We start from the raw sequence: 23,976 nt of genomic DNA, 5'->3' as shown, positions 1-23,976 counted from the left end.
CTTGTACATGCTTTGAAACAGCTTGGCTAGGGGTACAGCTAGCTCTGGAGCACTGTTGTCAGGGCTCATAGCCTTTGCAGTATCCAGTGCCCTCAACCATTTCTTGATATCACGTGGAGTGAATTGAACTGGCTGAAGACTGGCATCTATGATGCTGGGGACTTCAGGAGGAGGATCATCCACCTGTCACTTCTGACTGAAGATGGTTGTGAATGCTTCAGCCTTGCCTTTTGCACTGAAGTGCTGGGCTCCCCCATCATTGAGGATGGGGATATTTATGGAGCCTCCTCCTCCAGTGAGTTGTTAAATTGTCCACTGCCATTCATGATTGGATGTTGCAGGACTTCAGAGCTTAGAACTGACCCGTTGGTTGTGGGGTCACTTATTCTGACAGTTGCATGCAGGTAGTTCTGTCGTGTAGCTTCTGCAAGTTGACGCCTCAATTTTAGGTATGCCTGGTTCTGCTCTTGGCATGCCCTCCTGCGCGCTCAATTGAACCAGGGTTGATGCACCAGCTTGATGGTAATGATGGAGTGGGCAACATGCCAGGCCATGAGTTTACAGATTGTGGTTGAAAACAATCCTGCTGCTGGTGATGGATCACAGTGCCTAGTAGATGCCCAGTTTTGAGTTGCTTGAGTTCAAAACCGATCCCAGCTAGATAATTCCAACACTTTGGAGGGTACCCTCAATGTGAAGGTGAGATTTTGTCTCCACAAGGAGTGTGCGGTGGTCACTCCGATCATTGCTATTGTGGACAGATGCATCTGTGACAGGTAGATTGATGAGCATGAGGTCAAATAGTTTTTTCCCTTTTGTTGGTTCCCTCACCACCTGCTGCAGACCCAGTCTAGCAGCTATGTCCTTTACGACTCAGCCAGATCGGTCAGTAGTGGTGCTACTGAGTCATTCTTGGTGATGGACATTGAAGTCCCCCACCCAGCGTACATTCTGTGCCCTTGCCACCTTCAGCGCTTCTTCCAAGTGGTGTTCAACAGAGGAGTACTGATTCATCAGCTGAGGTGGGACGGTGTTATGAAGTTATTAATGTATATAATATTTTGGAAAGTATTTTTCTTTTAAAATACAAGTTTAGTCTATAGTCTGTCTTAATTGGATTAAAGCCAGCTAGCTTAGGTGCTTTGATATGTACTAGTTTTGATATGTAAGAGAGATAGCGTTTTGCATTTGCAATTTTAAATGGAGCATTCAAGAAGTGGGGTGAAAACTTGACTTCTGTCTCGCAGCTACCAAGCAATATGTTTATATTACTAATAAAATTGGTACAATGAATGGGGTTTCATTGTTAAAAGGTAAAATTCAAAGAGACTGTTGAGACAGTGAGAATTTGAATTCAATCAATGTTGGTAGGTATAACTTTCAGTAGTTTTCGGGTGTGCAGGGCAGAGGCAATATAAGATCAAAAGGTAAGCCTCCAACTGGCTCCACAGTGAAAAGAACTTCATTTTGAATTCGTAAGGTGAAAATGCTTTGCCTGGTGTTCAGTTAAGTCTATGGGTTGCTGTTGCCTTAATGGAAATTAGTTTGGGAATTTGTTGAAAGTTATGTTAGTCGTAATTTGTAGCCATGTGTACATATATTTTAACCTCTGTAAATTAATAAAATGTTTCACTTAGTTTAATGTAAAACCTCAAGAACTAATGGTCTGATTCCTGAATTTAGAGTCGCACCTCAAACATAACACTTATAATTATAGATTATGACAGTTGTTTAAAGTTTCCCTCTGGGATTTTTTAAAATAACTCCCCTTTCCCAACTGCATCTGTCATAACAGGCGGTAAGTGTTAATCAGCAGGCGGTTTCCTTGCCCCTGTTTGACCTGACGTCATGAGATTTCATAGAGTCCGGTCAATGTTGAGGACTGCTAGAGCAACTCCCTCCCGACTGTATACCACTCTGTTGGGTCTGTCAGTGGGACAAAACATATCCAGTGATGGTGGTGTCTAGGACATTGTCTGTAAGGTATGATTCCATGAGTAAGACTGCTAGATTGTTGCTTGACTAGTCTGTGAGACATCTTTCCCAATTTTGGCACAAGTCCCCAGATGTTAGCAATGAGGACTTTGCAGGATCGAGAGGGCTGGTATGCCTTTGTTGCTTCCGGTGCCCAGGTTGATGCCGGGTGATCTGTCCAGTTTCATTCCTTTTAGACTTTGTAGCGGTTTGATACAAGCGCTTGAAGCTTGGCCATTTCAGAGGAAAGTTTAGGGGGAGGCGGTGACATAGTGGTATTGTCACTAGACTGGTAATCCAGAGACTCAGGGTTCAAATCCCACCACAGCAGATGGTAGAATTTGAATTCAGTATTCAAAATTGAATTCAATAAATGTATAGAATTAAACGTATAATGATGACCATGAAACCATTGTCAATTGTCATTTTAATAAAAACCCATCTGGACTAATGTCCTTTCAAGGAAGGGAAACCTATTTACCTAAAAGTCAGAGTCACAATGAAACTGTTTTGTTTTGTCGAAACTTGTGTTTAAGATTGTGTTGACCAGCAGTGAACTAATTTGGAAACTACAGTATATTTCACACTGTAGGAAGGGAGTTTCTGTTTCAAAGAATTTCTGTAGAGAGAAAATGAGTGGCACCTTTATATATGAAGGCTAGCGAAAGTGTATGATTCACTATTATATTGCTCAGTTATTTGTTTTTCTTTAAATCCTATCTTTAGAAACTGAGTTGTGGTTTGTTGGTGTATATTTAGTCTGGTTTTCAACGAGAGGAGAGTCATGTGATGCATTCCAGGGTTCACTGTTGTGATCCTTGGGTCTATTTATTGTTTACCTTAAAGGTTGGCAGATTATTGCACACTCTGGATCAGGGATAAGAGGTCTGCTTCCAGGAGTGTCTGGTGCAGATTTGAAGAAAATATCCAGTGCAATCATCCAAAATTGCCACAGGAACTAATTTTTCCTTGAATGTGATCAATTTTTGAGGAGTACTTATAGAATGATGTAGGACAGGAGGAAGCCATTCGACCCATCATCTCTGTCCCAGCTCTTTTTGAAAGAGCTGTTGCATTAGTCCCATTCTCCAGCTTGTTTATTGATCATTTTGTTTCAGAACAATAACCACTTGCATTCATATAGCCCCCGGGTACAAGATGATCTTGGACAACTTTAGAAGGGAAGAAAGGAAGGATTCCAAAATTGTAGCCAGATTTTTAGAAGGCTTTTGAAGCGGGGGGTGGTGTGAAGAGTTTCAACCTCTCCCACCTTGGGGGTTGGGCAATAAGGATTCGTTACACTCAGCGTGTTTGAAGTTGTCTTCTGGGAATACTTTCAACACAATTTTAGTGTGCTCTTGAAGTTCTGGAGCAAACAAATATTGTGTATTTGTGCATAAAAGCAGATAATGCTGGTATCTCACAGCAGGTTGATCAGCATTTATGACAAAAACCGATGAGCTGACATTTGAGGTTGGTTAACTGAGGGATTAAATTCATGAAAAGGTAGCTTATCCATTCTCCCTACAGATGCTGACTGATCTCACTATTTCCATCCTAATTGGTTTTGTTTCATATTTCCAGCATACACAATTTTTTTGCTTTACATTTATAAGTACAAATATACATATGTCTGTCTGTGTGAGATAATGCATGTACCACACCCCAGGAAAGGTGTATTGGAGGAAGTGCAGTATAGATTTACCAGAATGATATTTGGACTCCAAAGATTAAGCTTCGAGGAAAGGTTGCACAAACTAGGGTTGTATTCCCTAGAATTTAGAAGGTTATGGGGTGATTTGATCAAAGTTTTCAAGATAAGAGAAATAGAGAGGGGAGATAGAGAAAAACAATTTCCTCTGGCTGCGTAGTCTATTACTAGAGACCATAATCTAAAAGTTAGAGCCAGACCTTTTGAGGGGTGAAATTGGGAAACACTTCTGCATGCAAAGGTTGGCATAAGTTTGGAACACACTTCCACAAACAGCAACTGATACTAGATCAGTTGGTGATTTAAAATCTGAGATTGATGAAAGGCAGGTGTATACAGTTAGGTGGCAGATCAGCCATGATTTCTTTGAATGACGGAACAGGCTTGAGGGGCTAAATGGCCTATTCCTGTTTCTTTGTGCAACTTATCGTGCAGGACCACTTGGTTATGCAACACCATTCTGATATTAATATCTAAAACCAGTCATTGTGTGAAAGTAACCACCAGTGCATAAAGTACCATGCTTGTGTATTATTTTATCTGCTATTCAATTCTGATTTGTGCTTGTCAAGATGCTAATAAATTTTTTAATGTTTTTGTTTTAGGAGTTTTATGAACATACAACAGTCCTCTGGCAGGATGAAGGTGTGAAAGCATGCTACGAAAGGTCGAATGAGTATCAGCTCATTGACTGCGCACACTAGTAAGTACTTTTGGTGCTTGGCAAATTGGTAATCAGGAAAGGACTCAACTAGGAATACAAAAACTTGAATAAAATGTTGTAGACAGAAACTAATGCAATATGTTGGGCAATTTAACAAAAAAACACTCAGAGGAATCTGGTAATCTAATTCCTGTTTTGTTGATGTTTGCTGACATTACTTCTGAAACCAACACTGAAAAGTGTTTACCTGTAGTTTATTAGTTAAACTCGAAAGCCTGACAACAGTAACTTGAAGAAGCTGAACTGCTGTATGTTGTCTAAGGGACTAAGTACTCTGTTTAAAAGGATTTGATAAGACCATAAGACACAGGAGCAGAAATTAGGCCATTCGGCCCATCGAGTCTGCTCCGCCATTCAATCATGGCTGATAAGTTTCTCAACCCCATTCTCCCGCCTTCTCCCCATAACCTTTAATCCCCTTACCAATCAAGAACCTATCTACCTCGGTCTTAAATACACTCAATGACCTGGCCTCCACAGCCTTCTGTGGCAATGAATTCCATAGATTCACCACTCTCTGGCTAAAGAAGTTTCTCCTTACCTCTGTTCTAAAAGGTCTTCCCTTTACACTGAGACTGTGCCCTCGGGTCCTAGTCTCTCCTACTAATGGAAACATCTTCCCCACGTCCACGCTATCCAGGCCTTTCAGTATTCTGTAAGTTTCAATCAGATCCCCCATCATCCTTCTAAACTCCATCGAGTACAGACCCAGAGTCCTCAAACATCCCTCATATGTTAAGCCTTTCATTCCTGGGATCATTCTCGTGAACCTCCTCTGGACCCTCTCCAGGGCCAGCACATCCTTCCTGAGATACGGGGCCCAAAATTGCTCACAATATTCTAAATGTGGTCTGATCAGAGCCTTATAAAACCTCAGCAGCACATCCCTGCTTTTGTATTCTAGTCCTTTCGAAATAAATGCCAACATTGCATTTGCCTTCCTAACTACTGACTCAACCTGCAAATTAACCTTAAAAGAATCCTAGACTAGGACTCCCAAGTCCCTTTGCATTCCAGATTTCTGAATTCTCTCCCCATTTAGAAAATAGCCTATGTCTCTATTCTTCCTACCAAAGTGCATGACCTCACACTTGCTCACATTGTATTCCATCTGCCACTTCTTTGCCCATTCTCCTAACCTGTCCAAATCCTTCTGCAGCCTCCCCGCCTCCTCAATACTACCTGTCCCTCCACCTATCTTTGTATCATCTGCAAACTTAGCCAGGATGCCCTCAGTTCCTTCATCTAGATATTAATGTATAAAGTGAAAAGTTGTGGTCCCAACACTGACCCCTGCGGAACTCCACTAGTCACCGGCCGCCATCCTGAGAAGGACCCCCTTATCCCCACTCTCTGCCTCCTGCCAGACAGCCAATCTTCTATCCATGCTAGTACCTTGCCTCTAACACCATGGGCTCTTATCTTATTGAGCAGCCTCCTGTGTGGTACCTTGTCAAAGGTCTTCTGGAAGTCCAAGTAGATAACATCCATTGGCTCTCCTTTGTCTAACCTACTCGTTACCTCCTCAAAGACTTCTAACAGATTTCCTCCTTTAAAATGCTTGTTAAAACCTACCTCTTTGGCCAAACTTTTGGTCACCCTCCTTAATATCTTCTTTGTGGCTTGACGTCCAATTTCATTTTATAACTCTCCTGTTAAATGCCTTGGGGTGTTTAGTTAGGTTAAAGCTTACTGTATTGTGCTAATAAATTAATGATCTATGTAGAGGAGAAAATTAGTGGCAGTATTAGAAATGAGATTTAGGGCAAAAATCATTAAAACTATTTAAACACTTGGATTTGTAAAATTGGTTGCATATTACGGTTGGAACATTATTTACCCAGATCTTTTTCCTATAGCAGTTTCCAATGGATATGTTTCTTGATAGTCCGTACTATCTATAATGGCACATGAACTATAAAGTAATTCAGTAACACAGTATTTTATCTTATTCTTGCATTATGATATTTAATAGTAGGGGAAAACTAGATGCAGCAAAGAGTAGCAGCTCATGCAACCTTGCTGAGTTGGTTGTTACAAAAAAATTTACGGTTTGACATTAAGATAATTTGCAGTTTGTTTTGGTAGAAATGGTCCTATCCTAAATAACATTAATTCTTCACAGCATGCTTCAAAATATTCACATTATAGACTGAACACCATGTGCTGCACAGCTTTTCACTGCGCTCTGTGCAGTGGAAATATTCTACAATACAAATATTCTAGAAAAATGATTATGCTACATTATGTAATGAAAAAATGTCTGGATAAGTATACTTGGTGCAGAATTCAAGAATTCTAAAGTTAATGTCAATCCTTTTTGAAGGATGTAAGAGGGCAATAACAATTTGCATTTATACAGCGCCTTTAAGGTAAATGTGCTAAGATGTTTCACAGGAGTATTATCAAAATTTAGCACCAAGTCACATGATATATTAGGCTAGATTAAAAGCATGGAAAATACAGTAGATTTTAAGGAACAACTTAAAGGAGGAATGAGTGATGGTTTGTGGAAAAAACCCCAGCTCTTAGGAACCTAACAGCTGAATGTATGCCCACCAACTGTGGAGCAATTAAAATCTAGGATGCATAAGGCCAGAATTGGAGGAGTGCAGAGATCCTGAAGGCTTGTAAGACTGGAGGAGGCAACAGAGTAAAGGATGGATAAGGTCATGGAGGGATTTGAAAGCAAAAATGTTAAAATTGAGGCCGTATAGGACCAGGAGCTGAAGTAGATCAGTGAGCACAGATATGAAGGGTGATTTGGTGCAAGTTAGGATACAGGCAGCAGAGTTTTGAAAGAGTTCAGGTTTATGTAGGGTGGAAGTCTGGCCAGGAGAGCACTGGAATAGCCCAGACTAGAGGTAGCAAAGGTATGGCTGAGGGTTTTAGCAGTAGTTGAGATGAGGTAAGGGTAGAGTCGAGCATTTGTTTTTAATGGTTAGTTTTCAATTCGGATAGAATTTACAATGATGGATAAAGTTGAAATATGGAACATTAATGCAGCCTGTTGAAGCTTTAGCACTTCATACCTGAATAGACAATGTTCAAAGAAGTTGGTGTAAGCTAAGCGAAAGAACATTGAAATGGGTTAAACTCAACTGCAGATGCAAAAGGGCACTGGAGAAATATAGTGCAGGACTTTTAAGGACTTTTTCAGTATTGCAACAGTAAGAATGATTTGAGTAGATCTTCAAAAAGATCAAATTAGGTTCAAGGAAAATAGACTTGCGAAGTGATTATTCATTAATGAGAAAAATATTAGTTTTCCAATTTATTATTATACAAGAAGAAATATATATTTTGTAATGTGAGGAGGAGATGCCTGAACAGTTAAAAGCACAGAAGGCTAATAAATGCCTTGGGCAAAAAACTTCGGAGGAAATTTGTGAGGTCCAGACACAGTTACAGTGGATTAATTGGTTACTGGAAAAGTCCTCCCGGATTGAAAAAATGCAAATATATTGTCAATATTTAAAAGAGATGCAAATCTGATCCAGGTAACCACAGGCATGTGGGTATTTTTTATCAGACATCGTCATCTTCAGGTCCCATGTGGTACAACATCAGTGATCATGGCTCTCCAACCTGATAGCAGCCAACAACTTGGTGGTGTTCTCAAATCTTATACTTGTTCTGCTTTTTGAATTATCAGTGTGTTTCCTACTTTGTCATGTTCTTACTTTAATAACCTCAATTTTATCAGTCGCCACCAGGTGTTCTAATTTCTCTCTACAATGTACATTCCCAAAGAATTGTAGTTGTCGCTTGGTGATTACCTGTAAAAGTTTTTCTTGTTTTCTTGCTCAAAACTTCTCATTGGTTGTGTGTGTAATCCTTATCAGCTGGTTCAGAAACCACATCTCTGTTGCCTTTAATTTATCTTCCACTGTCTTGCATCCAACTTTTGCATCCGTAGAGTGACATTGACCAGACGTAACATATTAGTGATCTCATTCTATCAGTAGTGAATAAAATTGTTGAACTCATGCTGAGTAACAGTGCTACAGCATCAAATAAGTAACAGTGAACATGTTATCCACTGGCAGTGCTCCAAAGCACTCATAGATTCCCCCTTAAAAGGTGGATGCTGGGAACAGGAAGTTGAAAAAGGCAATGCTAACCTGGCACCTTTTCTAGGAAAAAATTAGTTGGAGTCAAAAACTAATGTCCCATGCACCCATTAGCTTGCTTAAAACGAGTCCTGAGTTGAATCTAAGTACAGTTGATTAGGCCCATGGAGGATGGTGGGATTTCTAGTAAAAAAAAAGACTAGAATGATGAAGTTCTGTTACAGGATTTAATCCCCTTAATCAATCTATTTGTACTCGAGGTCACCAGCGAGAGCTGTACTCCCATTGGTAGATTTCCCCAGTTAGCTAATCCATAAAGGTTCACTCGGTAACTTTCCTTTCAGCTTCATGCATTTGGGAACAGGATGTATGCGAGGAGGAAGTTGATAAATTGCCTGAATCAAACTTGCCAGACCAAATTCCATATGTGAAGAGTCAATCAACGTACATAACACAAGAAATAGGAGCAGGAGTAAGCCATTCAGCTCCTCAAGCCTGCCCCCCCATTCAATGAGATCATGGCTGATCTGCCCCAAGCCTCAACTCCTCTTTCATGCCAGCTCCTCATAGCCCTCAACTCCCTGATATTTCAAAAATCTATCTACCTCCTCTTTAAATACTTTCAGTGATCTAGCCTCCACAACTCACTGGGGTAGAGAATTCCAGACATTCACTACCCTCTAAGAGAAGAAATTCCTTCGCATCTCAGTTTTAAATGAGTGTTCCCTTATTCTGTAACTTTGTCCTCTAGTTCGAGATTCCCCCACTAGTGGAAACACCTGGCAAGCCCCCTCAGAATCTATTCAATAAGATCATCCATCATTCTTCTAAACTCTAATGAATAAAGGCCTAACCTGTTTGGCCGTTCTTGATCAGTCAACTTCTTCATCCCAGGAATCAGTCTAGTGAATTTCTTTTGAACTGCCTCCAATGCCAGTGTATCCTTTCTTAAATACGGGGGCCAAAACTGCACACTGTACTCCAGGTGCAACCTCATCAACACCCTGCACAGTTGTTACAAGATTTCCTTAGTTTCAAACTCCAACCCCCTAGCAATAGAGGCCAAAATTCTATTTGCCTTCTTAATTACTTGCTGCACCTACATGCTAACTTTTTGTGTTTCGTACACAAGAACACTCAGATCCCTCTGTTCTGCACTTGTTTGGAGTCTCTCTCCATTTAAATAATAGTCTGCTTTTTGATTCTTCCTACTAAAGTGCATGACCATTCAATTTCCTACATTAAACTCCCATCTGCCAAATTTTCACCCACTCACTCAACCGATCTGTATCACCTTGCAGATTCCTTATGTTCTCATCACAACATGTCCTCCCACCTATTTTTGTATCGTCAGCAAATTTGGATCCATTACACTCTGCCCCCTCCAAGTCTATTAATATAGATAGTAAATAATTGAGGCCCTAGGACTGATCCTTGTGGCACTCCACTAGTTACATCTTTCCAACGTGAAAAAGACCTTCTAATCCTGACTCTGTCTTCTGTGTGTTAACCAATCCTCAATCCGTGCTAATACATTACCCCTAATGCCGTGAGCTCCTATCTTGTGCAATAACCTTTTATGTGGCACCTTATCGAATGCCTTCTGGAAATCCAAATACACTACATCTACCGGTTCCCCTTAATCAACTCTGCTTGTTATATCCTCAAAGAACTCTAGCAAATTTTTCAAACATGATTCCCCTTTCACAAAACCATGTTGACTCTATTTAATTGTCTTAAACTTTTCTAAATGTCCTATTTCTTCCTTAATAATGGACTCTAGCATTTTCCCAAATACAGATGTTAGGCTGACTGGCCTATAGTTTCCTGCTTTTTTGTCTCCCTCCCTTCTTGAACAGGGGTGACACATTAGCGGTTTTACAATCCTCCCGGAATCCAGTGAGTTCTGGAATATTTCGACCAATGCCTCCACTATCTCTGCAGCCACTTCCTTCAAAACCCTTGGATGCAGGCCATCAGGTCCTGGCGACTTGTCTGCCTTTAGTCCCATTAGTTTGTCAACTGCTTTGTTCCTCGTGATAGAGACTGTTACAAGATCTTTCCTCCCATTAGCTCTTAGCTTACCTGATATCTTTGTGATGTTTATAGTGTCCTCCACCATGAAGACCGATGCAAAATATTGGTTTAACTTATCTGCCATTTCCCTGTACCCTGTTATCAATTCTCCAGTTGCATTCTCCAAGTGTCCCACGCTCACTTTAGCCATTCTCTTCCTTATATACCTGTAGAAGCTCTTGCTGTTTGTTTTCATATTTCTTGCCAATTTACTTTCATAATTTTCTCCCTCTTTATTAGCTTTTTAGTCATCTGCTGCTGGTTCTTAAAAAATTCCCAGTTCCCTGGCCAGTACTTTGTATGCCTTAGTTTTTGATTGAATGCTCTCCTTGACCACCTTTGTTAACCACGGGTGGTTCATCCTTCTCATCGAGTTCTTCTTTTTGACCGGGAACATTTTTTTGCTGAGCATTATGAAATATCTGCCACTGCCACTGACCTTCCCCTTAATCTATTTCCCCAGCCCACTTTAAGACAGCCCTTTCTTCATACCTCTGTAATTGCCCTTATTTAAGTTGAGGACACTGGTTTGAAACCAAGTTGCTCGCCCTCAAACTGAATTTGAACTTCTACCATGCTGTGATCGCTACCTCCTAGAGGATCCTTAACTACGATATCTGTTATTAATCCTGCCTCATTACACATTACTAGATCTAAAATATCCTGTTCCCGGATAGGTTCTGCAGCGTATTGCTCTAAGAAACAATCCCTGATGCACTCAACAAACTTGTCTTCCACGTTACCCCTGCCAATCTAATTTGTCCAGTCAATATACAGATTAATATCGCCCATGACAATTGTAACGCCCTTCTTACATGCTTCCATTATTTCCCGATTTATACTTTGTCCTACAGTGAGCCAACTCTTCGGGGGCCTAAAGACAACTTCCACCCGTGACTTGTTCTGCTTGCTATTCCTTATTTGCACCCAACCTGATTCCACATCGTGATCTATTGCACCTAAATCACTACTCACCTCCCCACTGATTCCTTCCTTTATTAACAACGCTACCCCGCCTCCTTTTCTTTTTTGCCTATTTCTCCAGAACGTCGAATACCCTTGAATATTGAGTTCCCAGCCTTGATCACCCTGCAGCCACATCTCTGTAATAGCTATCAAATCATATTAATTTATTTCTATTTGTGCAGTCAACTCATCTATCTTGTTACAAATGCTGCATGCATTCAGATAAAGAGTTTTAAGCTTTGACTTTCTACCATTATTACTCATTCTGGTTCTGATTTCTGCTGCACTCTGCTTATATTTTCTGCCCCTTCCTGTCGCACTTTGATTATCATTCGCCTCTTCACTACCCTGCATCTTTGCTCTCTCTCGTTTCTTTTTGATTTTTTTAAACCTCCCTTCACTTGAGCCCTCCACCCCACTAATTAGTTTAAAGTCCTATCTACAACCCTAATTATACAATTCGCTAGGACACTGGTCCCAGCATGGTTCAAATGAAGCCCGTCTCAATGGAACAGCACTCTCCTTCCCCAGTATTGGTGCCAGTGTCCCATGAATCAGAACCCATTTCTCCCACACCAATCTTTGAGCCACGCATTTACCTCTCTAATCTTATTTACCCTACGCCAATTTGCATGTGGTTCAGGTAGTAATCCGGAGATTATTACTTTTGTGGTTCTGCTTTTTAATTTAGCCCCGAGCTACTTGTAGTCCCTCAGCAGAACCTCTTTCCTAGTCCTACCTATATCGTTGGTACTTACGTGGACTACGACAACTGGTCCTGCCCCTCCTACTCCAAGTTCCTCTCCAGCTCAGAAGAGATGCCCTACACCTTGGCACCAGGTAGGCAACATAACCTTCGGGACTCTCTGTCTTTGCTGCAGAGAACAGTATCTATTCCTCTAACTGTGCTATCCCCTATTACTACTACATTTCTCTTTTCTCCCACCACTTGATTGGCACTCTGTACCACGGTGCTGCGGTCAGTTCGCTCATCTTCCCTGCAGTCTGTGCCATCGTCCACACTAGGAGCAAGAACCTCGTACATATTGGACAAGGGAACTGACTGAGCACTCAAAGCACTCAAAAGCTCACTCTTGAAGTCCCTGATGCTGAAACTCCTACTGATCTATCATAGATGCAGATGCCAACTCCTCTGTATATTTGTTATGCCCACTGTCATTTAGAATGTGGTCAATAGCTGTTTATGATAATTGTAACAATTATTAGCCACTTCTAGAAAACAGCAAGCATTCAACATCCACCAGGAGATAATGGTACATTTGTTTGGTAATCTGGTCATGCATTTGGTTTCCTGATGTGGAATAAACACCACACAAGATACTGATCTTAAATTCCTCAACTGTGATTTTTAACAATGTGGATGCATTAGGTTGACTAACCCCCTATGATGGCATAACCAGCTTCCGATAACATACCTTCAAAGCAAATTTTGTTCCACGTGATGCCTTTGCAATCAATCCATACTCCTAACGAAGAGCATATGCAGAGTGCTTCTTTGCTTGTCTTCAAGGCTTTTGCTATTCTGTTTGTGGCATGACTTTTGAAGTTACTCCTATAGAATTTGCAACAGCAATTATCTTTAGATAGGAAGGTTATTTTTAACAGGGAGGAGTATCTGAAAGCTTTTATTAAATACCAGGAAACCATGCAGATAATTGGGAAATTTCCATAAAAACAGGATGACTTTCATTGGTGTTCTCCACTCTTATGATACAATTTTTTCTAGCACAACAGCAGTTAATATCACTGCCTGGATTTTTTGAGCCCCACAATGTAGAATGGCCTACCACTTTAGGATGATAGCTACACCAAGTGGCATTCAGCATGGCTCCAGGCTTCTTTGAAGCGAAGACTACCTGATTAACACCTGCTTCCCAAGGAACTACATTGGGTTGGGGGTGAGGGTCGGTGGTGGCCAGAGTTTCTCCAGCAATTCATAATCAAGTGAGGAATAGTCATTTACAAATTTGTAGGTCTGACACTAATGTTTTGCTAATTTCTTTATCATGATTTCGAAGTTTTGCTGGGTAATTCAATGAATGTGGCAGTGTCTGCCAAGATTGAAAAGTCACTAGTATGAGGTGCAATCTAAAGGATTTGCCGAGCAGCAGAGGACAGGCTTCTTCTAAAGATAGCCCCCAAAAAAGGTTGGGAGAATACAGTTTTTGTTTCAATTTCGAGCACTAACTAATTTGGCCTCTCTTCAATATTATTATGAAAGAACAATAATTTGCATCATAAATTTCTGGCTGTGTAAAGTAGGTTTATGGGTGTGAGTGTAGATGGTTCTGTCTGTGTGATTTAATTACATTTGGAGTCAGGGAGACTGCAAGTTTGAAATTATCTAAAGAAGCTAGGTGTAGAAATGTACTTGAAATGCTAATGAGTAAACATGATGCTATCTTAGCATGTAAGGTGTGAAGGGAATTTGCATTTTTAGATAAGTGAAGGGATTGTTTGGATTTCAAAGGGATGTTAGTCTGTTTACAACTAGCCAGATAAGCGAGGCTAAGGAGTGTATTTATTTTTCCCAAAGGTTGCTGACAATATTGGCATCATGCGGGTTTTTATATTATGGGAAAGGTATAGTTCCAAAGACATATGGAACAATGGAATTTACATATTGAAGAGAGAGAAACATATATAAAGGAGAATGAAAGGCTATGTTGGAGGCCATGTAAAATCTAACAGGAGTGTGTGAAACAACCTTGAAGAAGCCTCCAGCCATTTGTGCATAAGTCTGTTATGTCCAGTAACTGAAGTTGGAGAAAGCCATTTGGAATTCCATTGTCAAATGGGTGCTGTGTTAGCTTGCTTTTTTTAAATTTAAAATCTATTTTGGACTGTTGTCTTAAGAGGGTGTGTAACTGGGAGTCAGGTTAATTAGGAACTTTAGGAGTAGTCTTTTGTATGTGCTTGAAATCTTTTATTTTGTTAATAAATATTTTACTTTAATTTTTAAAATCTTTAAAGGTCTCAGTGGACTCATTACTTCTGAATTCAGTGCACACATCTCATAATAAATACAAATTGCAAAACTGTTGTGATGGCGTGGCCAAGTTTCCCTTGTGGATTTGGTCCGCCTGGCGCACATCATCTACCATGTCATAACAATATCCAAAGTTTATACATGCCCCCGATACAGTATATTTCAGAATGCAACAGCTCCAAGTCTCTGGTATTCAGAATTTTCCAAGCTAATAATTTAAGCTCATTATACCTACATTATGCTTTTTCAGAAGGTAAGATAATGCCTGGATGCACTTTCTGTCTACAAGATTTTACTTTTGTTCTCAATATTTCAGTCAAAAGCCAACATTTTTCTACTTATAAATTTCCATGCCCACATGGTTAATGGAAATCACCATTGTAAATTCATCGCTCTGTATTGCCATTGAGTGACTTTTCATCTGAATCACTTGGTGCTTTATGAAACTTTACATTTGAAAATTTTATACTGGCAGTTTTTTTCCTCATTAATCGAAATTTCAATTGTCCAAAATAAGACATTAAGCAAAATTACTTATTTCATAACTTTACTGCTTTGAATCATCAGCCTGGAATTGGAGACCTCCCATCACTGGCATTGTCAACCAGTTCCATTTGTAACCTCATGGCTGTAATAATTTTATTTCTCTCTATCTCTATCTCAATGCCATGCCTTGTTGGAATGTTGAACAGATGATGAAGGCTTTTCTGTGTGCTTTTACAATTCAATGCCTTTACTCTTCTTTAAACAAAAGGGAAAATTACTCAAATGAGCGTGAGAAAAATAAGTTCATAAAATGAATTAAAGCTATACCAAGTGTATATGAATATTTTCTCTCTCTCTCTCTCTCTCTCTCTCTCAAAATAAATTCAGCAACTTTTCCTGAATAAAACATTAGAAATTGCCAAAGACTTTGCTACAGCTGAGGCACATTACACCCATTCCCTCCATCTTGAGTGAATAATATAAAAAGGAAACTCCACTATTTCATGGGGGAAGGGGGCAGTTATGGTGGTATGCATTATCTTGTTAAAAATATGTTGTTAGAATTGTTTTATTTTAAGCAATTATTATATCACATGGTTGACTTTCTGGCTTTGTTCACCAGACTTTCTCGTCTGGTCATCAAAGCCTCATTCTCAGGAGTTTTATATTTGTGAGCAATCCTTGTACGAAAGCATTCCAACATGTTACTAAGTTGTCGACTTGAATCTGCCACTCTGAAAATATGCATTCTGTCCAATGCCTTTTTCTTAACGTGGAAGTTTTGTTTACCTCCTGACGTCAATGAATTTCTAGTTAAGTATAATTAACTCTCCACAGCTTTGTGCGCTTCTTTTGTATCCAATAAACCACACCTCACCCACCCAATTAGTTTTTCTAACTTTCATGACCTCTGCCTCCATTTTGTTTTGTTTCTCTTTACCTTTTTTCTCTGTTGTTTCTCTCTTTCCTTTCATTTCAGATGGCAACTATCAGGGTTCAAAATACATGGGGGCAATGAGCCGTGAGAAACCAAAGACGGGTGCAAAATTGAAGAAAGATTGCCCTCATGCATATTAGTGTATATTATGGCTGAATAGCTGCAGGTTCAGGTGTCTCGGTGAGAGCGGAAAAGAGTTCAGAGTTTGAATGGAGGAGCAAAGTGTGTGGAAGAGACAATCCGACCCATTCAAACAATTGAAATAGCCTCTTAAGGATCAAAAACAACAGTGCAACAACATAATTTTCATATTACAATGTGTTTAACTTCTGAGCTGAACTCAGAGTTATGATTCACATCATTCTCTGGCCCCTGTGATGTTGTGGTGCCTACTGTAATGGTTGATACTAGAGCTGGTTATCTCCTTAGTTTTCCTTCTAACTCAGATTTTTAATTGGCACTGGGAGTGATCAGTGCCTGGACTGTGTTTATGCCTCATTCCTCCAAGGGCATCTTCTAATTCCCTCTTGAGACATCCATTCTCTACAGTTTTCTATTTTAACTATTAACTATCGCAGCACCAATACTCGAGTTGGAAGCACATTGTTGTAATATAAAAGTTATGTCGTTGCGCTGTTTTTTTTGATCTTTAAGAGGCTACTTCAATTGTTTGACTATTTATAAGATGTTAAGTGCCGGTGTGGATGGTGGCCATTTTGAAATGTGAAAGAAAAAAAATGTAACACCGGTAATTCATGTAAAATTAATGTGGCACAGTTTATTGAATTAATTAATTCTAAAAGATGCCTTTAACCACAATCAAAATGTTTTAAAAACCATCAAGTTCATTGTCTTCGGCATCCGATGCAAAGAGTTCAATGAATTCATTGAGTCGCTTTGGCTATGTCATCGTCATAAGGGTTCCACTCTGGATTAGATGTGGTACTTTTGGTTTCATAATCATCCGTCCGCAGCAAATCTTCCCATCCATCCATTGAATTGGACATTCCACAGTTTTTGAATGATTTGTTGACAGTTTGTGCATTAATAGTATCCCACGATTTGGTGAAGAAATCACACACAATATCAAGTGGGGCAGCGTGATATTTCCACTCTTTATGAAGGTTTTTCCCTCTGTCAACTATCCCCTATTCCATTCAGCATGAACATGATCCCTGAATGGCTTGTTGAGGCACACATCCAAAGATTAAACTACGGATGTTAGACCTTCCGGTATAACTGCAATTTAGGTGTTATTTCTTCAAAGGTGCCTCTTGATGTCATTGGATAAATGGGATCTGAACGTGTCCCACCCTAGTAAGCTGCATTCTTTGCATAGGCCCCTGGGCCTCCTCTTCCGCACAGTATCAACCCGCAGCTTCACACCATCCTCAGGCTTCCAATCATTGTCATGGACGTGCACAAAATCTCCTGCAGGGAACTTGATTTTCAGCATGGTTTTATGTTTGAAAATTACCATAGGCTTTAATTTCGTTCCATCGGCCATGCCAGCTAGTAACAACCGTGTAGCGTGTCTTCTCATGCCCCGTGGTTTTCACTAGAACTGTTTTCTAACCTTTCCACTCTGCAGTTCGATTGCTGGATATATCAAAATTCGTAGGTGTTTCATCCATTTTGATGATGTGGCATAATGTGGTACTCAATTTTTTGCCACTGCCTGATGATTAATCGCTGGAAACTGGTAATTTTGACATTGGTCTTTTGGCAGTCTCTGAGAAACCATTGTCTTCTGCCACAAAGCTAGACATTTTTGTTTCTTAAAGCAGCTACACCAACTAGCTGTTGCTCTGAAATCTTTGGTGGACTTGGGGTTTCATTTGGCCTTCTTAATGTGCATTGCATTTCTAATGACTATGTAACCGTTCAATAATTTTCAAGGACCCATTCCAATACATGCCTCTCAAGATAAGGCCATTGGCTGGTCCCTGTTCTGATAGCATATTTGGCCTTGGGCATCATCTTCAGGGCGGGTTCCTCCTTTCATTCTCGTACCAGTTTTTCACTAAAACTGAATTCCTTCACTGCAGCACAATTATTTGATGAGTTAGCAAATGCTACGACTTTTAGCTTGAAACCAACTTCATAGATATAGTGGAAGACTCATTCTCTTTGTTGTTTGCCTTGCACATTCTGCTGTGCCAGAGTGCACAATACAGTATTGCGTATCTGATACCTTGCGCTTACAAGGTACTGGTAAGTAAGACGTACATTTGGGAGGTGAAACGTTGAGGCTGAAATAGGAGCAGGAGTAGACCACATAGCCCATCGAGCTTGCTCAGCCATTCAATACAATCATGGCTGATTTTGGGCTTCAGCTCCATTTTCCTGACCGCTTCCCATTTTCCTTAGTTCCCTGAGAAACCAAAAATCTGTCTACCCCAGCCTTAAATATTTTAACAATAGAGTATTCACAACCCTCTGGGTTAGAGAGTTCTAAAGGTTCACAACACTTTGAGTGAAGAAATTTCTCCTCATCTCAGTCCTAAATGATCGACCCCTTATCCTGATACTGTGCCTCATGTTTTAGATTCCCCGACCAGCAGTAACAATCTCTCAGCCTCCACCCTACTAAGCCTCTTCAAAATTTTCTATGTTTCAATGAGACCGCCTCTCGTTCTTCTGAAATCCAGAGAATATAGCCCAATTTACTCAGTGTCTCGTTATAGGGCAATCCCCTCATCCCAAGGACCAATTTAGTGAACCTTCATTGCACCACTTACAATGCAAGTATATCTTTCCTTTATTATGGAGACCAAATTTGCACACAGTATTCCAGCTATGGTCTCACCAAAACCTTGTACAATTGTATTCTTTATTCTTGTACTCCAACCCCTTGCAGTAAAGGCCAGCATGCCATTTGTCTGACTACCAGTGCAAGTATAATATGTTGTGGCTGAAAACAGGGGTAGACTTATACCCCGAGTATATGCTAAAACATGAATTTTGGGCTGCAAAATGGGGTTGTCTTAAATGCCGGGTTGACTTATGTGCTGTGATCTACAGTACATATCTACAATATCATTACTTGGGGACCTGAATTGGTTGGTTGTGCTTGAAAAAAGGTGAATTGTGGACTGAAACTTTGATACTCAAGCATCCCCAGATTTGTTTTTGGGAAGGAAATTGATTTATTCTAATTATTTCTCTGCCTTATCTCAGAGTAAAGATTGCTTATATAATGTAAACTATGATAGTTTCGCACTCTTCCCTTTTCCTAGTTTACAAATGGGTCTGTAAAGTGTTGCTGATTCTTACTGTGGAGTATTGCCTTTAATAGTCCTTGTTGCACTTAGTATGTCACTTTAGAATGGCAAACTGTATTAGGGCAGAGAATGTATTGTCAGTGGAGGACTTCAATGTCCATCACCAAGAGCAGCTCAGTAGCACCACCAGGTGATGAGAGAACCAGCAGGAGGGAAAAACTGACTTGACCTCATGCTCACCAGTTTGCCTGTTGCAGCTACACCTATCCATGGCAGCATTGGTAGACGTAACCGCCGCACAACCCTTGAAGAGACAAAGTTCCATCTTCACACTAAGGGTATCCTTCTATCTTGCTGTGTGGCACATCCACCGTGCTAAATGGAATAGCTTCAGAACAGATCTGGTAGCTCAAAACTAGGCAGCCATGAAACTCTGCAGGCCATCAGCAGCAGAATTGTATTCAGTCACAATCTGTAACCTTGTATCCTGGCATATCCTTCACTCTAGCATCAAGCCAGGGAACCAACCTTGGTTCAATAAGGAGTGTGGATAAACATGCCAGGAGCAGATTCAGGCATATCTAAAAATGAGATGCCAACCTGGTAAAGCTACAATACAGGATTACGTGCATGCTTAAAAGCAGAAGTAGAATGCTAGAGCTAAGCTAATAGAGCTAAGCGATCCCACAACCAATGGATCAGATCAAAGCTCTGCAGTCTTGCTGAACAGTTAAGCAACTAGCTTAAGGAGCTTCACAAACTTCCCCATCGACTGATGACAGTGCCCAGCACTGGAAGGCGAAGCAGATGCGTTTGTGGCCATCTTCAGCCAGAAATGCTAATGGATGAAACACCTCAGTTGCCTCCTGAGGTCGCCATCATCACAGATACCAACCTTCAGCCAATTTGATTCATTCCACGTGATATCAAGAAATGGCTGAGTAAGCTGAACACAGCAAAGCCTAGGGCCCTAATAACCTGGGCTCCAGAACTAGCTGCAACTCTAACCAAGCTTTTCCAGTGTAGCTACAACACTGGCATCTAGGCAACAAAGTGGAAAACTGCCCTGATTTGTCCTGTCCACAAAAACAGGATAAAACCAATCCAGCCAAGTAACACTACTCTCGAAGATTAGCAAAGTGATGGAAAGTGTCATCGGCATTGCTACCAAGCAGCACTTAATCACCAATAAACTGCCTGACAACACTCAGTTTTGGTTTTGGCTCCAGTCTTCATCACAGCTTTGGTCCAAACATGGGGGAAAAAAAAGCTGAATTTCATGAATGAGGTGAGAGTGACTACCCTTGATATCAGGCAGCATTTGACTGAATGTGGCATCAAGGATCCCTAGAAAATTGAAGTCTGTGGGAATCGTGTTGTGGAGTGCAGCTCTCTGCTGGCTAGAATCTGGCCATACCTAGCACAAAGTCCCATTCATCTATCATCCAATGCTCGCTGACTCACATTAGCTTTGTGTGGAATGGCAGCTGTTGCAAATAGCAGACAACTGTTGTGCAACCTGAATGACCAGTTTATGTGCTGTATATTCTCTTTAATTCTTTCTTACTGGACGCCGAGACCTTTAAAGAGGCTCTTAATTCATGAATATGTTTAAAGTTTCAGATGGAATTTTATAGTGTGCATTTTTGGTGGGAAGGGCTGGACCTTCACCACAGAACTGCTGAACTTATTTAGGTTTAGACTTTACCGAGTGCTGATTTGTAAATAATGAACTGAGCATCGAGTTTTTTCTTTAAGATGTAAGCTATTCAATTGCCTTGTATGACATTACTGCATCACAAAAGAGGGTAGAGAGTTCATCCTTCAACACAGAGAGCCTCTTCAGTAGCCCCTACATAGCATATATGGTACAGAAACAGGCCATTTGGCGCAACCAGTCTATGTCAGTGTTTATTCTCCGCTCAAGCACTTAATGTGAAACTTACTTCAATTCAAATGTTGCCAGAATGCACTGGAGAAATGGCAAATTTCTAGGTGCTTTCTTGTTTGCCCTAAATTATTCACCGGCTGCATGAAGGAAATTTGCTTTAAATTGTACACTCAATCTAACAGAGCTAGTTGCTCAAAGCAGGTGGTTATTAAATATAAATGGTGAGCACTGAGAGCTGTTTTCTAATGAGGCATGCATTTTTTTCAGACTAATCCAATTCCCATATGATTTAAATATATTTTTATATTATAGTATCTGCTATTGACTCCTGACACCCATATCGCCAAAAATAATGAGTTAATTTCACCCAACATCAGCAGTGTCTTTTTTTTCCCCCCTGTTTTTTCTGAACTTGTTGCACTCATTACATTTTAGTTAACCTTGCAAAAGTGCTGATGACATGCTTTATCTCATCATGCAAAGAAAGATTCTAACTTAACCACACTGACACATGGGTCCAATCTACAGTGAAATTACCCCCCCCCCCCCCTTGCATAAGTCAGTGCTCACGGGCTAGCAGAAAGGAGTCATGGGTTTTTGTTCCATTATTACACATAGGTCATTTCCCCCGAGACCTGTGCCAAGGGCCCAAATCAAGTTAACAATGTCTTAAAAGCAAAAAAACTGCGGATGCTGGAAATCCAAAACAAAAATAAAAATAGAAATACCTGGAAAAACGCAGCAGGTTTGGCAGTATCTGCGGAGAGGAACACAGTTAACGTTTCGAGTCCATATGACTCTTCAACAGAACTAAGTAAAAATAGAAGAGAGGTGAAATATAAACTGGTTTAAGGGGGTGTGGGACAAGTAGAGCTGGATAGAGGGCCAGTGATAGGTAGAGATAACCAAAAGATGTCATAGACAAAAGGACAAAGAGGTGTTGAAGGTGGTGATATTATCTAAGGAATGTGCTTTTTAAGGGTCGAAAGCAGGACAAGCAAGGTACAGATAGCCCTAGTGGGGGTGGGGTGAAGGAATCGAAATAGGCTAAAAGGTAGAGATAAAACAATGGATGGAAATATATTTTTAAATAATGGAAATAGATGGGAAAAGAAAAATCTATATAAATTATTGGGGGGAAAAAAGGGGGTGGGGATGGAGGAGAGAGTTCATGATCTAAAATTGTTGAACTCAATATTCGGTCCGGAAGGCTGTAAAGTGCCTAGTCGGAAGATGAGGTGCTGTTCCTCCAGTTTGCGTTGAGCTTCACTGGAGCAATGCAGCAGGCCAAGGACAGACATGTAGGCATGAGAGCAGGGTGGAGTGTTGAAATGGCAAGCGACAGGGAGGCCTGGGTCATGCTTGTGGACAGACCGAAGGTGTTCTGTAAAGCGGTCACCCTGTCTGCATTTGGTCTCTCCAATGTAGAGGAAACCGCATTGGCAGCAACGAATGCAATAGATTAAATTGAGGGAAGTGCAAGTGAAATGCTGCTTCACTTGAAAGGAGTGTTTGGGCCCTTGGACGGTGAGGAGAGGGGAAGTAAAGGGGCAGGTGTGGCATCTTCTTTTCCCACCTATTTCCATTATTTTTAAATGTATTTCCATCCATTGTTTTATTTCTACCTTTTAGCCTATTTCGATTCCTTCACCTCACCCCACTAGGGCTGTCTGTACCTTGCTTGTCCTGCTTTCTACCATTAATTAGCACATTCCTTAGATAATATCACCACCTTCAACACCTCTTTGTCCTTTTGTCTATGACATCTTTTGGCAATCTCCACCTATCATTGGCCCTCTATCCAGCTCTACTTGTCCCACAACCCCCCGTTAAACCAGCTTATATTTAACCCTCTTTTATTTTTACTTTGTTCTGTTGAAGAGTCATACGGACTCGACATTAACTGTGTTCCTCTCCACAGATGCTGCCAGACCTGCTGAGTATTTCCAGGTATTTTTATTTTTGTTTTGTTAACAATGTCTTAAGATTTGTTTAACCTGTCTTAACTTCTCCCTATGCTTCTGAATATGCTCATGCTTCTGAATATGCTCAGATGTTGGTTAATACAGGTGCAGGTGCTTTTTTAAGTAAATCAAGCTTTTGATTATGTTTAACAATTGTTAATGAAGGTGGTTTTACAACCTTGCTTTACATTCCCAAATAGCTTAACTCATGGAATATTCCTCCAGGTTCTTAACTGAATGCATATCATTTCATAAAGTTATTATCTTCAGTTACAATGATTGCCAGGCAACTGGTACTCTGATTTGGAAATATTTAATTTGAGTATTGGGTTCAGAGCAGTGGCATTGTTGAAGAAAAAGTGTAGTCGCTCAATTATTGTTTTGCACCTTCTATAAATGCCAGTTTGGAGGACTCAGCCTGCTGTCAGGAGAAGTTCTGTAAAGCCAGTGATGTAAAAACTATATTGTGTAGGTGGGTGGAAAGCTTGGTCGACTTATAGACTGAAAAATGTGCCACCTTGCACTACAAAGATGGCTGTTTGTATCTGCCATTGGAAATCGGTACTGCAGTAACAGCAGAGTAAGAAGTTAGTAAACATGTAATTTAAAAACATAATGTTAGGAGTTGTATGTTTAAAGATGGATTCACTTCTGACTGTTTATCCATTTGAGTGCAGATTAATGATCTATTTTCATAAGTGTACAATAGGTTTCTATGCCAAGTTTCTATATTTTACTTTCCTAGGTGTGCTATTTCGTTAAAATGGTCTGCTGAGCAAGGCTTATTAGTTATTGGACAGTGTTTTTTCATTGTTTTTGTTGCCTAGCATAGCACAATAGAATGACTTGAGTTATTGGTTTACTGATATCAAGCAGTAATGGTTAAACTGTTAATCCTTACAGTCTCCAATCAAGCTTTAGAGTTCTATTTTCACCATTG

General features: G+C 40.3%; 1 protein-coding gene across 3 annotated transcripts in view; it reads left to right on the top strand.

The window, feature by feature from the left end:
- gnas (GNAS complex locus) overlaps positions 1-23,976 on the top strand; it is a 357,713-nt gene that overhangs the window by 233,718 nt on the left and 100,019 nt on the right. For all 3 annotated transcript variants that reach the window (XM_078555457.1, XM_078555458.1, XM_078555459.1), the window contains exon 5: positions 4,291-4,388. In XM_078555457.1, the coding sequence (XP_078411583.1) occupies positions 4,291-4,388 (98 nt within the window). The remainder of the gene's footprint in view (positions 1-4,290; positions 4,389-23,976) is intronic.

The sequence above is a fragment of the Cetorhinus maximus genome, chromosome 13 (genome assembly GCF_964194155.1).
Source record: "Cetorhinus maximus chromosome 13, sCetMax3.hap1.1, whole genome shotgun sequence".
Lineage (NCBI taxonomy): Eukaryota > Metazoa > Chordata > Chondrichthyes > Lamniformes > Cetorhinidae > Cetorhinus > Cetorhinus maximus.
Note: the sequence above shows the minus strand (reverse complement) of the source record. Positions and strands in the feature narration are given on the sequence as shown.